Genomic DNA, 13,302 nt, shown 5'->3' on the forward strand with positions numbered 1-13,302 from the left:
AGACGCTGAACTGCAGGCTGTGGAAGGTCAGTAGTTCAGCAGTTCAAGACCCGAGTGTGCCGCAAGACGGAGTGAGCTCCCATCTCTAGTTCCAGCTCCTGCCAACCTAGCAGTTCGAAAGCAAGAAATTGCAAGTAGATAAATAGGTACCACTTTGGTGGGAAGGTAACAGCGTTCCGTGCGCCTTGGTGTTTAGTCATGTCGGCCACATGACCACGGAAAAGACGCTGAACTGCAGGCTGTGGAAGGTCAGTAGTTCAGCAGTTCAAGACCCGAGTGTGCCGCAAGACGGAGTGAGCTCCCATCTCTAGTTCCAGCTCCTGCCAACCTAGCAGTTCGAAAGCAAGAAATTGCAAGTAGATAAATAGGTACCACTTTGGTGGGAAGGTAACAGCGTTCCGTGCGCCTTGGTGTTTAGTCATGTCGGCCACATGACCACGGAAGGTACCTTCTGCATAGATTTATGACCTTTAGGGGTGAGTTCGCAGTCAGTACGGCGTTGGCCCAGGGTATCTGGATGTGGTTTTGAGCTACACCTCAAATGTGGAGTGAATGCCAGATGCAGAACCAGCCTCTATGCACATCTGGATGCCTCCGTTGCTGCTGGGAGCTTAGGAATGTCCCCTCCTCCAACACTACCCCCCCACACACACACTGCTAGTTTTCCTTTTTCCCTCTGAGAGTTCAGTTGGAGAAGAGCGGGATGACAGCAGAGGGCGAGTAGCGGAGCACTGCAAGGGAGCTCCCCCAGCTCCACCTTTTGTGCTTTCGAGCTGAATGCTTGGTTGAGTCCCAGATTTTTACCAAAGACCTTTATCATGTTCAGACTGCAAAGCAGACACCTGGGGGGCGAGAAGAGCGGGAGTTCCTGCCTCGATAATTTAAATAATGAATCAAATATTGTTCTCCACGGTCAACTCATCTTACCGTGAAAAACTTAGTAAGTGTTTTACCTTTTGAATACAGACAGCACAAGAATCCACGTCTGGGCCTTTCCCGCCCTGAAGTTTTGCTTGCCTCTCTCTTTTCTCTTCAAGGTAGATTTGCTTCATGAAGGTAGCCCTGAGCCGGCCCTGTCTCGCACGCTCAGCGATCTGGATTAATCGAACGGCTTCTTCGAAGACCATCGCCGTCACACGTTTTTTCTGCAGCATAAAATTGAAATGAGGGATAAAAATAAACTCATTTAGAACACAGGCACTAACCCAGAAACCAAGCCTGGGCAATATAAAACCCATGGGCCCCATTAAAGACTTCTTTCCTGACTAACTCAGTGAGAGAATGCCAAATATCCATACTCTGTAGCTTTCTCCCTCCTTTCCGGCAAGATGCGCATGAGGAAGAGATTTTTATACCCGGCTTTTCTCTACCTTAAGGAGTCTCAAAGTGGCTTACAATTACACTCCCTTCCACTCCCCACAACGGGAACCTGGTGAGGTAGGTGGGGCTGAGAGAGTTCTGAGAGAACTAAGACTGGCCCAAGGTCACCCAGCAGGCTTCATGTGGTTCTCCAGATTAGAGTCCCACTCTTAACTACTACACCACACTGGCTCAAAGCAGTGAAATGCCCATCAAAAATAGATGTGAGATTTGGAAGAACTCATACGTCACCATGCATCAGCTTTTCTCAGCCAGTGGTAGCTAGTTGTGGCCCACCAGTGAATTCTGCACGTGCCGCATGTGAAACTTGTTAGGAGAATGAAAACCTTATGCTGCTGCTGCCACTGAAGTCACAGAAGAGAAGCAGAGATAGGGAGGGAGGGAGGGAGGGAGGAAGGAAGGGAGGGAGGGAGACCCATTCCCTTTCTTTTTGCAGAATCACAGAGGGAGGGAGGGAGGGAGGGAGGGAGAGATGGAGTTAGAAGAATTTGTGAGAAAGAGAAAAATAAGAAGAAATGGACATGCAGAGAGCAAAATGTTACTAACACAGAATTGGGGGGGAAAGGAAGAGGGCTAGAATACTAATTTGGGATTTTAAAAGTCTGGCAGACAGTAAAATGATTTAAACTGACTGAATGGAAAAAGATTTGCCCCACAAGCCACAAACTCCTGGCTACAGCCTGATGCAAAGCTGAGACACAGCGCCACAGGTGGTGGAGATAAACAGGATCCTGGCCCTTACTTGGGCACCTCAGTATCTGGGTTGTTCCCTAGCTTTATGCAGATTGATTCCATTATATATGGAGATCTAAACAGATGGTACTCACAGGTTGATCATCATACAATCCGGCTTCAATCAATATCTGAGCAAGGATTCTCTCTCTCTCTTTCAGCACCTTCAGCTTCTCCTTAATAAAATACCGGGGGATGGGGATGTCAATACTATCCTGTCGAAGAAAAGAGAGACTTTTGTAAACCACACTAGCCATTCATTTAACACCTTTGCTCTACAGAATAACGGAAAGTGCTGAACATACAATCCTGGGAGTGTGAATGAGTGCCCTCCGTAACAGCAGTCAAGCTACTGCTCTGTAACTGCACGGTCTGGATCAGGGGCTCCCAACATGGTGCCCATGGCAGCCACAGTGCCTGCTGCCATCTTTCCCGTTACCTGCCAAGTGTTTTCAAAAAGTGGGCATGGTCGGGTGGGACTTTTGCCCAGCAACACTTCTGACTGGCCACTGGAGATTTAATTGGCTATGCATGTTTTTAATAGCGTTGCCTTGGCAGCAGCTGACACCACAGCACAACAGTTAAGCTGCAGCAGGCATTTTGTGGCTGGCTCCGCCTCTGGCAGCAGCTGTTTTGGGGCTGTGCCCACCATGTTGAGTCAGAATTCCAAAGGTGCCTGCAGGCTCAAAAAAGGTTGGGGACCCCTGTTCAAGATCATAACTTATTTCGTCAAAACAAGGCCCCTGGATAATTACAGTCCCAATTACGAGATCCTTTAAGTTAGGGCGATTTCGCACTAAAGTTGCCTCGCGGCGCAGCTGCTGTTTGCCCCGACACTATTTGTCAATTTCACACCCGAGGCTGCGGGGCTGCATTTGATCCGCGGCTTCGGCCGATTTCCTCCGCAGTTTCGTGATCCTCAAAAACCAGGATCACGAAACTGCGGAGGAAATCGGGCAAAGCCACGAGTCAAAATGCAGCCCCACAGCTCCAGGTGTGAAATTGGCATGTTTGTGTCCGGGCAAACGGTGGCTGCGCCGCGAGGCAGCTCTAGTGCGAAATCGCCCTTAGTTTTGTTACTAGCACAGTGTTAGCGCCGACTGAAAACTTTATCCGGGAAACGGAGTAAAAACCAACACGATAGCCTTTCTGAAGCATTTTCCCTCAAGGTGCTTCACACAAATTAATTATCACTAAGTAAAAAACCCAAACATATGCAAATAGGCAATCTACTCTCTTAGTGGCATTAGCGCTGGTGTTCACCACCCATCTGTCTGTACGTGTTGCAGAACCAACAAATGCCAGCTGCTCACTGAATGCATGGATGTGTATAGATTGAGACCTTATGCATTCTGTGTATGGGAGCACGGGTTTACCCACTGAGAGCTTTCCAAAGAGTAAACACTGCTGATGTGTACGCCGTTTCCCGCAAGGATGTCCCTTATGGTGGATCATTAAAATTCTTTTTGAATTCCAGAGCATTCAAAACAGATGTCTGGAGGTCTGGGGGAGCTCTGTAGGCGAAATGTAAACATGCTACCTTCTGAATTTTTGTTTCAGAGCACAATCTTTTCTTAAAGAAAAAGTTACGTATTTTACCTGATGAGGGCAACCTGTAGAGCTGTACGGTGTGTGTGTGTGTGGGGGAGAAGATAAAGACATGGATCGAGAAATGTGAGGCTTGTTGGGGAAGTGTCAGCTTCAAGGTCAGTTTCTGTGTTTTTATTAAGCACAGGACAGGGCAACCTGCCCATTCTCCCCCCACACAGCAGTAATGGCTTTGGTTCGGTCAATGATGACTTCTTGCCGCAGACTGGACTGGCTTTTTGCACGGGCTTGAAAAATACACTCATACGAATACCTGGATGCCAACAGGCATTGGCAAATGTCTCCAAAGAAAGGGTTGGAAAAATGGATCATCAGTGAATGGAAAAGGCAGGGCTCAAAGTACGGGGGGGGGGGGGGGGAGCAGAAGGATCCAAGCCCCTTTAGGAATAAGCCACCTAGTAAATGTGCTTGGAATGTGTGGGGCTTGCATGACTTACACATTTCATTAATGACCCCCTAACTTTTCCTGTATATTTCAAGCACTGGAAAAAAGAGCTGCTGTGTTTCTCCCACTACCCATCCTCTCCGTTTCTGTTAAAAATGCTGCCTTATAGGTCTTTTCTTAGAAGCCTAAACATAAAAGTGCATTAGGGCCCTCGTCTCTCCTTCTGATCAGCCTTCTTTGGGGCAGATAAGTGGGCTATATCAACACGATTAGATTTCAGAAGTAGCAATTTTTCTCTTTTTAATACTGCAATCATCACTATGACAAAGTCTGAGGTCCACAAAATGAAAAGAAATCCACTTTCATTTCTCATCTGGTTCCTAAAAGATCATTTCCCACAAAGCTCTACTTGAAACAAACCCCATTCATTTTCTGTTTTTATCTATTGACTTACTTCATGTGTACCCTTCTTTCTCTCCAGTGGGGACCCAGTGTGGCTTACTACATTCAGTCTCCATTTTATCCACACATCAACCCTGTGAGGTAGGTACAGCTGACAAAGTGTGACTCTGTCAAGGTTCCATGGCAAAGTGGGGATTTGAACCTGGGGCTCCCAGATTCCAGCCCAACAATCTAACCACTGCCTTGCATTCGTAAGCTACCTTGAGCTATACAGAAAAGGGGGAGGTATACAGGTGGCTCAGAGGTTAAGACGCTGAGCTGCAGACCGGAAGGTCCCTCAGTGGCTATTAGCCACAAGGTATAGATAGGGACTCTGGGGCAAGTGATGCTCTGTCATCTTGGTGCTTGGGGGGGTCAACAGTGGGAGGGCTTCTAATGTCCTTTCCCCACTGGTGGACCTCCTGATGGCACTGGTATTTCTGGCCACTGTGTGATACAGAGTGTTGGACTGGATGGGCCTTTGGCCTGATCCAACATTGGCATCTCTTATGTTCTTATGTCGGTAGCTCGGCAGTTCAAGACCCGAATGCCGCGTGACGGAGTGAGCTCCCGTCTCTGGCCCCAGCTCCTGCCAACCTAGCAGTTCGAAAGCAAGAAATTGCAAGTAGATAAATAGGTACTGCTTCGGTGGGAAGGTAACAGCGTTCCGTGCACCTCAGCATTTAGTCATGCCGGCCACATGACCATGGAAACGTCTTTGGACAGCGCTGGCTCTTCGGCTTGGAAATGGAGATGAGCACTGCTCCCTAGAGTCAGATTCGACTGGCTTTCGAGCAAGGGAAACCTTTTCCTTTATATAGGTGAAACTGAGAATATATGGGAAAGATATAAATATGATTAATAAAATTTAGGATTGGTTACAGAATCTGTGTGAACTAATAAAATGAGGAGAGAGAATGTAACAAAATCACTCCCTTCTTCCTCTTCCATTCACCGTCATGTGAGTCATTCGCTCATGCCAGTAGGGGACACCTCAGAGCTCGCTTGGTATGTTTTCCACCGCTGAGGCCTCTGCTGTCCAATGTGGGAGCAGAGTGGCACTGCTAGGCCTTGGCATTCACATTCTTTGCACTGGTGAGAGCCAGTGTGGTTCAGTGGTTAAGAGTGTCGGACTAGTATCTTGGAGACCAGGGTTCTAATGCCCACGTGCACCGTGAAAGTTCACCGGGTGACCTTGGACCAGTCATACCCTCTCAGCCGAACCCATCTCACAGGGTTGTTGTAAGAACAAAATGGAGGAGAGGAGAATGATGTAAGTCCCTTTGGGTCCCCATTGGGGAGGAAGGCGGGGTAAGAATGAATTAAAACAAGTCAATAAATAAATATTAAAATTGGGAGCTGGAGCAGAAAGCCAGGATCGTTTCTACAGAATTTTTTTTTTTTTAAGTTGAAAATATACTTACAGGGGCCAGCTTGAGATCCTGTAAGATGTCATCAATGTAATGAAATTCTGAGTACTCCAAGTCCACCATTTCATTTTTCAGCTCCAAAATACGGCCCATCACTCCGTCCAGCACTCGCCGAATAATGAGACGCTTTTGCGGGTGAACAATCTGGTCATAAGCGGCCTCCAAATTGCGAAATATTTGCACGTACTTGATGTAGAAAGTACCCAGCATCTGGAACGCTAGGAGGCGGTCTTTGATGGGCTTTTGGGACTTCTCTTCCACCTCCCTCTGCAGCAAGCCATTGAGGGATAGCTGGGCTTCTGCCCATATCTTATTGTAAGTGCTGTTTGGAAGATGAGAGAGAGAGAGAGTCAGAGAGGGAGAGAGAGAGAAAGAGAAAGAAGTAACAGGCAATTATGTCCTTGGATTTGTGTAAAGTACTGGGTTCGCAGCATGGAGACTCAGACTACAACATGCTCTCAGACGCATTTATTGTACTTCACACATTAAGGGTCATTTCCCACAAGCGCTGCGCCGCACTCACTCTTCTCTTTGGCCCGATGGTATTTGTCAATTTCACACAAGCTGCCGAAGTGGGGCAAAATGCAGCAGCAGCTTGTGTGAAATTGACAAATACCATCGGGCCAAAGAGAAGAGTGAGTGCGGCGCAGCGCTTGTGGGAAATCACCCTAAGATAAAAAACCGGCCCCACAGAAGCCAACTATATACACATCACCCGGTACACCCACAGTCCCATGGGTGTGTGTGTGTGTGTTGAATTTCCCTCCAGAGGTCTTATTGGTGGACTCGAGGTGGACTAGGATCCTCGGTCCCTATTGTGTTTTGGGACCAAGCTTCTGATTGAGGTCACGGACCCCTAGTGGCGGTCCGTGTACACAATAATTTGTATGCCCATCGTTATGAAACAACACATTTCTCAGAACTATTACCTTTTAAAAAATTATTCTTTTCAGAACTCAGCACTACAAGGCAAGACTGGAACGGTGTGGAACTTAACAACCTCATCTTTGTAGTCCTTACTCCTTAACATCAGTCAGATAAGAATTCAGCTAATTAGGATTAGGAATTACATTTGAACGTTTTCTGAAAACATCGTACTAAGGTGTTCAATGTCTTGCCCACGCTGGCCCATTCTTGTCAAATCTCGGAAACTAAGCAGGGTGAGTACCTGGTGAGTACTGGAATCTTCAGAAGTGGGCTGACTCATGAAAGCTCACGCGGGAATAGATGCTGTTAGTCTTCAAGGTGCCAATGGACCTCTGTTTTGTTTGGCGTTGCCACAAGATGCCAGCATGGCTGTCCCTCTGGAATGATTCCAGAAGGCCTTTTTAACATTAGATCTATATATACCCTGAGTAAGTTTGTAAGTTTTTAATAGCTGCTATCTATCTAAACATTTTAAGGCTTTCATTAAATTCAAATTGTGGCCTTTTATGTGTTGTTAACATAGTTATTTTATTTATATTGTTTTCATTTTGTTTTGTTTTTTATAATCGTCTTATTAATATTGTAAGCCACCTTGAGTTCTACAAGAAAGAAAGGGGGCTAATAAATGTTTTAAATAAATAAAATAAGCTCCCTAGAATGCTTGTTTTTAATCAGAGGTAGGGTACACAGAGAGTGTACCCTACCATCTTTCTGTGTTATACCTCTGAGGATGCCAGTCACAGCTACTGGCAAAACGTCAGGTCCTACAGTGCCAAGACCACGGCCACACAACTCGGAAAATCTACAACAGCTAATGAACTCCGGCCGTAGAAATCCTTCGGCAACATAAACAAACTACGTACTCTTCCCACATTCATATTTGGTTAATAAAGGTCCCTTTCCAGGTGACATTCACGTATTAATTAGCAACATTCCAACATAATTTCTCCTTCAGGAATTTCTGCTGTTCTCCAAGATTTCCTGTGTGTTCCAGGAAGTCTAATGGCACTCTTATGAAGAAACTATGTCTTCATTTAACAGCCTATTGTATTTAGGACAATGTGTTATACGCAGAGAGGCTGTCTCATTGAGGTCACAAGGGTCAGAATGGAAACTGAATATCAGGATTCACAGGGATTCCTAGTCTGTAGTACATATTAAAGCGAAATCTGCCCTAGGGTCAACCTGTTACTGACAGAAGAAGACTGGAGACAATATAGTGGACTTTGGGGGCGCATTTTGGAGGTGCATCTGCAAAAAAATTTTTTTTTCCACACCTTGAGTTTATACGTTTTTAATGGCCTGGTCTCTGTTTCTATATTCACCTAGGTTCTATTTCTGAGATATAAAATGGACATCAGGCTTCAAAACAACAGAAAGTCAAGACAGAAGGATTAAACAATGGAGGCACAGCCTTTTCTTTTGAGAGGGACAGGATAATCAGGATAATCTCTGTGTGATTTATGTGTCCCTCCCCTGAAATGTAACATAACTTTTTTAAAAAAAATTCCTCAGTCTACTCGTCTTTATATTTAGCCTCTTCCAAATCCAGCTGTAACTTAAATGAACCTTCAAACCCAGACGAAAATCAAAAATTGAAAAATTAAGATGAGGGAGATGACTGACATCATCAGCTTTGCATAAGGTTTTAATGAATCAATGTCTTGGACAGTTTAAGCGTGTTCATCACAAATGTAAGGAAAGGCCTCAATTGTCTGGGAAACTCCCACTAGCTCTGAAAAAATAAATGAACCCCCATATTCCTGCCCCAATTGGAACATCAAACTCCATAATTTTATTCGGCTCTGACAAGGGTTGAATTAAAAAAATTAAATTAAAAATAGAGATACATATAGAGTAGACCTTTTACGGTCAAGAGGGATACAAAGAATGGAATTGGCAATTGTATAATTGGAAATAGTATTAATATTGCCAGTTGCTGGTGAAGGGTTTTCTATATCCATGGAGGCAGGGCGAAAGGGGGTTTAGATTGGCAATGTATTCTTATGGACATTTTGTAACTTTTTGCATATTTTTTGTAATTTATTTTAATAAAATATTTAAAAAATAAATGGATTTTGAAACAACAGTTTAAATCTCTGAGAAAATATATTTATGCATCTACTTAATTTATACCCCTCCTCTCTCCCTAATGGGGACCCTAAGCCGCCTACATAATTTTCGTCTCCTTCATTTTATCCTCCCAACAACCCTGTGAGGTAGGTTCGGCCGAGAGTGTGTGAAGCTGCCATGGCACAGTGGGGTTTTGAACCCAGGTCTCCCAGATCCTAGTCTAGCACTCTAACCATCACATTCAGTCACAAGTCAAATAGGATAGAGATATCAGTGGGACACAGTTAATATTATTTTCTGTGACTATTCTCCACAGTGACAGCTGCTGTAAGTTTCAATTACAATAAAAATAAAATTGAATGAGTATTATGGCTATATCCAGTAGTATAAAATTGAATAAATCCCATTCTGGCTTCACTATAAAAGTTTATTCTGAGTACACCTAGATTACTGGTAGCTGGGAAATTCCTATAACTATAAAAATCAATCAGAAAAGAGAAAAGGAATGGAAACGTGATGTTGGAAAGGGAAATATGCATTGTAAAAAGAGAGAGAGCGAGAGAATAAAACTAAATCTCAGCAGGCAAATATAGTTCCACAAAATCTCTTTTAAAGTGATTATATTTCCAAAAGAGACTCCCCTAACAAATCCTTCTGTATTATTCAAAGCCTGTTTAACCTTGATAAAAAGGTAAACACTGCAAGCTCAGACATGTCCTTGGATGAAAACATTTAATAAAGTGAAAGATGCTAACGGCATATTGAGAAGACATTAACACTCTATTTCCAGACCCTGATTGCAATTTCATTGCACTTGATGCTTCCCACCAATTTCAATGACCTACGCTTGAGGCTTCCTGTGAATCTGATAACGTGTTAGTTAGCACAAAGATCACTTCCTTGTAATTGCTTAGTAGGTGGCACAAAGGGGGGCAAGTCTAAGGTCCTTCTGACATGTCTGTACATGTCCGTTTTGTCCTGTTAGAAGGGGTAGCCTATGCAAACTGACCTAGACAGAGATGTTTCTTTCTTTATACTTCTTTCAAGTGATCTCACCATTGTCATTCATGAACATTCCTACCTTTATGGCCCAGTCTAGCCTAATCTCCTCAGATCTCAGACGCTAAGCAGGCTCAGCCCTGGCAAAGATTTAGGTGGGAGACCTCCAAGGAATACCAGAGTCGTGAGGAAGGAGGAATTCTTGCCATGAAAACCCTACTGGGTCACCACGTCAGCTGAGACCTGAGGGCACTTTCCACCACCACCAAGTCAATGAACAGCTAAACGGTTCTCCTTAGATATTACAGACTTAATAATTTCACTCGGCTATTGTCATCTAATTTTAAAAACTGAAGCTTAACACTGAAGCTAAATGTTCCAGTCTTTAACATAAATATTTGGCTTAAGGTCTTAATATATCCTAGAGTACATAATTTGACATTTATGTCATTTTACTGTCTCCATTTTATACACACAACATTTACTTTTAACAATATGTTTCCTTATTTAGATCATGTATATGCCGCTTCTTCAGAGACCTACACAAGGCGGCTCACAAAATAAAACAAGACAAAATCGTAAAAACTTAAAACCAAACCATTAAAAACCCAGCCAATAAAAACCCAAAGCAGAAATGTGCATTTAAAAAACCCACAACATAAAAAAACATCAACTTTCCTAAGAAAATCCTCATAACACTCCTCAGGTTAGAAGCAGATTATAAAAACAGTTTAAAACATCAAAACCCTAGTTAATATAGCTGTCAGTCTGTGGATATAACCATTTAATTTCCCCCCCCTCCCATATAACATTTTACCTTTAACAGAACAAATGCAATATGAAATCGTCAACTAAAAAAGGGCTATTAAAGAATGTTTTTGTAGCAGTTGCAGTTATGCCTGCCAAAATGAACAGAATGAGCACATTCTATCTGCATTCCTCACCTGCCTAGGGCAACGAAAGAACTCATCTATGGTCCTTCAACTCCTTCAAATTTAAAAAGTGGCCCATCAAGCAAGCAGTAGCACTCAAGGAATCAGGAGAATTCTCCTGTTCCCACATTATGAACGCAGACGTGAAAGTGCCGTATACTGAACCAGACCCCCTTGGTCCATCAGAGTCAGTATTGTCTACTCAGACTGGCCGTGGCTCTCCAGGGTCTCAGGCAGAAGAGGTCTCGCACATCACATAAGAACATAAGAACATAAGAGATGCCAATGTTGGATCAGGCCAAAGGCCCATCCAGTCCAACACTCTGTATCACACAGTGGCCAGAAATACCAGTGCCATCAGGAGGTCCACCAGTGGGGCCAGGACATTAGAAGCCCTCCCACTGTTGACCCCCCCCAAGCACCAAGATGACAGAGCATCACTTGCCCCAGAGTCCCTATCTATACCTTGTGGCTAATAGCCACTGATGGACCTCTGCTCCATATGCTTATCTAATTCCCTTTTGAAGCCGTCCATGCTTGTAGCTGCCACTATTTCCTGTGGCAGTGAATTCCAAGTGTTAATCCCTCTTTGGGTGAAGAAGTACTTCCTTTTATCTGTTCTAACCCGACCGCTCAGCAATTTCATGGAGTGCCCACGGGTTCTTGTATTGTGAGAAAGGGAGAAAAGTACCTCTTTCTCTACCTGCTCTTTCCCATGCATAATCTTATAAACCTCAATCATGTCACCCCTCAGTCGTCGTTTCTCCAAGCTAAAGAGCCCTAAGCGCCTTAACCTTTCCTCATAGGGAAAGTGTTCCAACCCTTTTATCATTCGAGTTGCCCTTTTCTGCACTTTTTCCAAAGCTATAATATCCTTTTTAAGGTGTGGTGACCAGAATCACCTACTGCCTGGTCCTTTTAATTGGTGATGCAAGGGATTGAACCTGGGACCTTCTGCAGGCCAAAAAGATGCTCCCTCAGTGGGCCACAGCCGCTCCCGTAAATGGGCAACCTTTAGTCCTACCTGAAGGACATTTGGCTCTGAACATCCTGGCAATGCTGCTATGTGAAGGCCCAGAAAATCTGGGTGGGGGACGTTTTTCCTGTTTTTTTCCTAAGGATTTTCTTCAATTTTTCAATGGAAAAATTGGGAAATTTGTGGGGGAGCACTGAAAGGCTCATGAAAATTTTCCTTTAAAGGAGTGAAATGCTTTTTAAAGACAAGGTTTTACTGACTCAAAATGCATACTAGGGTTGCCAGCTCCAGGTTGGGAAATACCTAGAGATTTTGGGAGTGGAGCCTTGGGGTGGGGCAGGGATGTCAGTGGGGTATAAATGCCATAGAGTCCGCCTTCCAAAATGGCCATTTTCTCCCGGTGAATGGATCTCTGTTGCCCAGAGTTCAGTTGTCATCGCAAGAGATTTTCAGCCACCTGGAGGTCGGTAACCCTATATATAGCATGAAAAAGGCTGAGGCCTTTAAAAAATTCTATGGGGGGGGGAAGAACCCTAATAATTTGGGGGAGCACTGAAAACAAAACTCTCTTGGTATGAGTGAAATGTGAAAAGATAATACAGGGTGCAGCACTCCAGTGCTGCATGAATTTGTGATTTGGCAGGTAGAAAACGATGACATTCATACTTTTAAATTCCAAAACCATGCCAATTTAGTACAACTTTATATGGTGAGTCATAGAGATGTGAAGGCCCGGAAAGAAACCGGAAAAATTCGGGGGAAAACCAGTTTTCCCCCGTTTTTTCCTGAAGCCTTTTTGCTTTTTCCCGAAAAATTGAAAAAAGAAAAAAAAATGATTATGGAACATTTTATTTTAACATGATGAATAAAATATTTTAAGACAAGGTGTTCAAATATTTTCCGAATCATTTCTAATATATATATATATGGTATCAGATTGATCTAATTTCTGTGCACTGAGGACAAGCAAGTCCTAGGTTACAAACTGAACCCTCCAATGCAAGAACAAGATGCATTTCTTCCTTTAGGAGGTGCTATTGTCAGAAGAAAATAAAAAAGTTTCCGTTTTGTTTTTGCATGTGGGTCGGTATTCTGTTTGAAATAATTGTTTGGATACACTATATTTTTAATAAGCTAGTTGTGATAATTTCATGCCAAGTAAAAATGTCCATAGTCATATTTTATGTTCCTAAAGTAACAGAATGACTTTCAATCTAGAAAAGACAAAAGAAATGCTAATGTAGCATTTTTTCAATTTTTCCAAAAATTTCCGTTTCCCCCCGAAAAAAAACGGAAAAAACAAAACTTCCGGAAATTTTACATCTCTAGTGAGTCACAAGCGATTAATTTTATGTTGCTGAAGCAGCAAAAGAGGTTCAGGTTTGATAGCACCCTCTCTAAGAGAGCTAGCGGAGCCTG

General features: G+C 43.6%; 1 protein-coding gene across 1 annotated transcript in view; it reads right to left on the bottom strand.

The window, feature by feature from the left end:
• LOC107114840 (IQ and AAA domain-containing protein 1-like) overlaps positions 1–13,302 on the bottom strand; it is a gene marked incomplete at its 3' end in the record, with an annotated part of 190,785 nt that overhangs the window by 105,494 nt on the left and 71,989 nt on the right. Inside the window, exons 4-6 of the mRNA XM_015416438.1 lie at positions 5,971–6,298; positions 2,208–2,327; positions 954–1,145 (exon numbers count right to left, since the gene is read on the bottom strand). Coding sequence (XP_015271924.1) covers positions 954–1,145; positions 2,208–2,327; positions 5,971–6,298 — 640 coding nt within the window. The remainder of the gene's footprint in view (positions 1–953; positions 1,146–2,207; positions 2,328–5,970; positions 6,299–13,302) is intronic.

Source organism: Gekko japonicus, unplaced genomic scaffold, assembly GCF_001447785.1.
Source record: "Gekko japonicus isolate JY-2015 unplaced genomic scaffold, Gekko_japonicus_V1.1 scaffold1944, whole genome shotgun sequence".
Classification (NCBI taxonomy): domain Eukaryota; kingdom Metazoa; phylum Chordata; class Lepidosauria; order Squamata; family Gekkonidae; genus Gekko; species Gekko japonicus.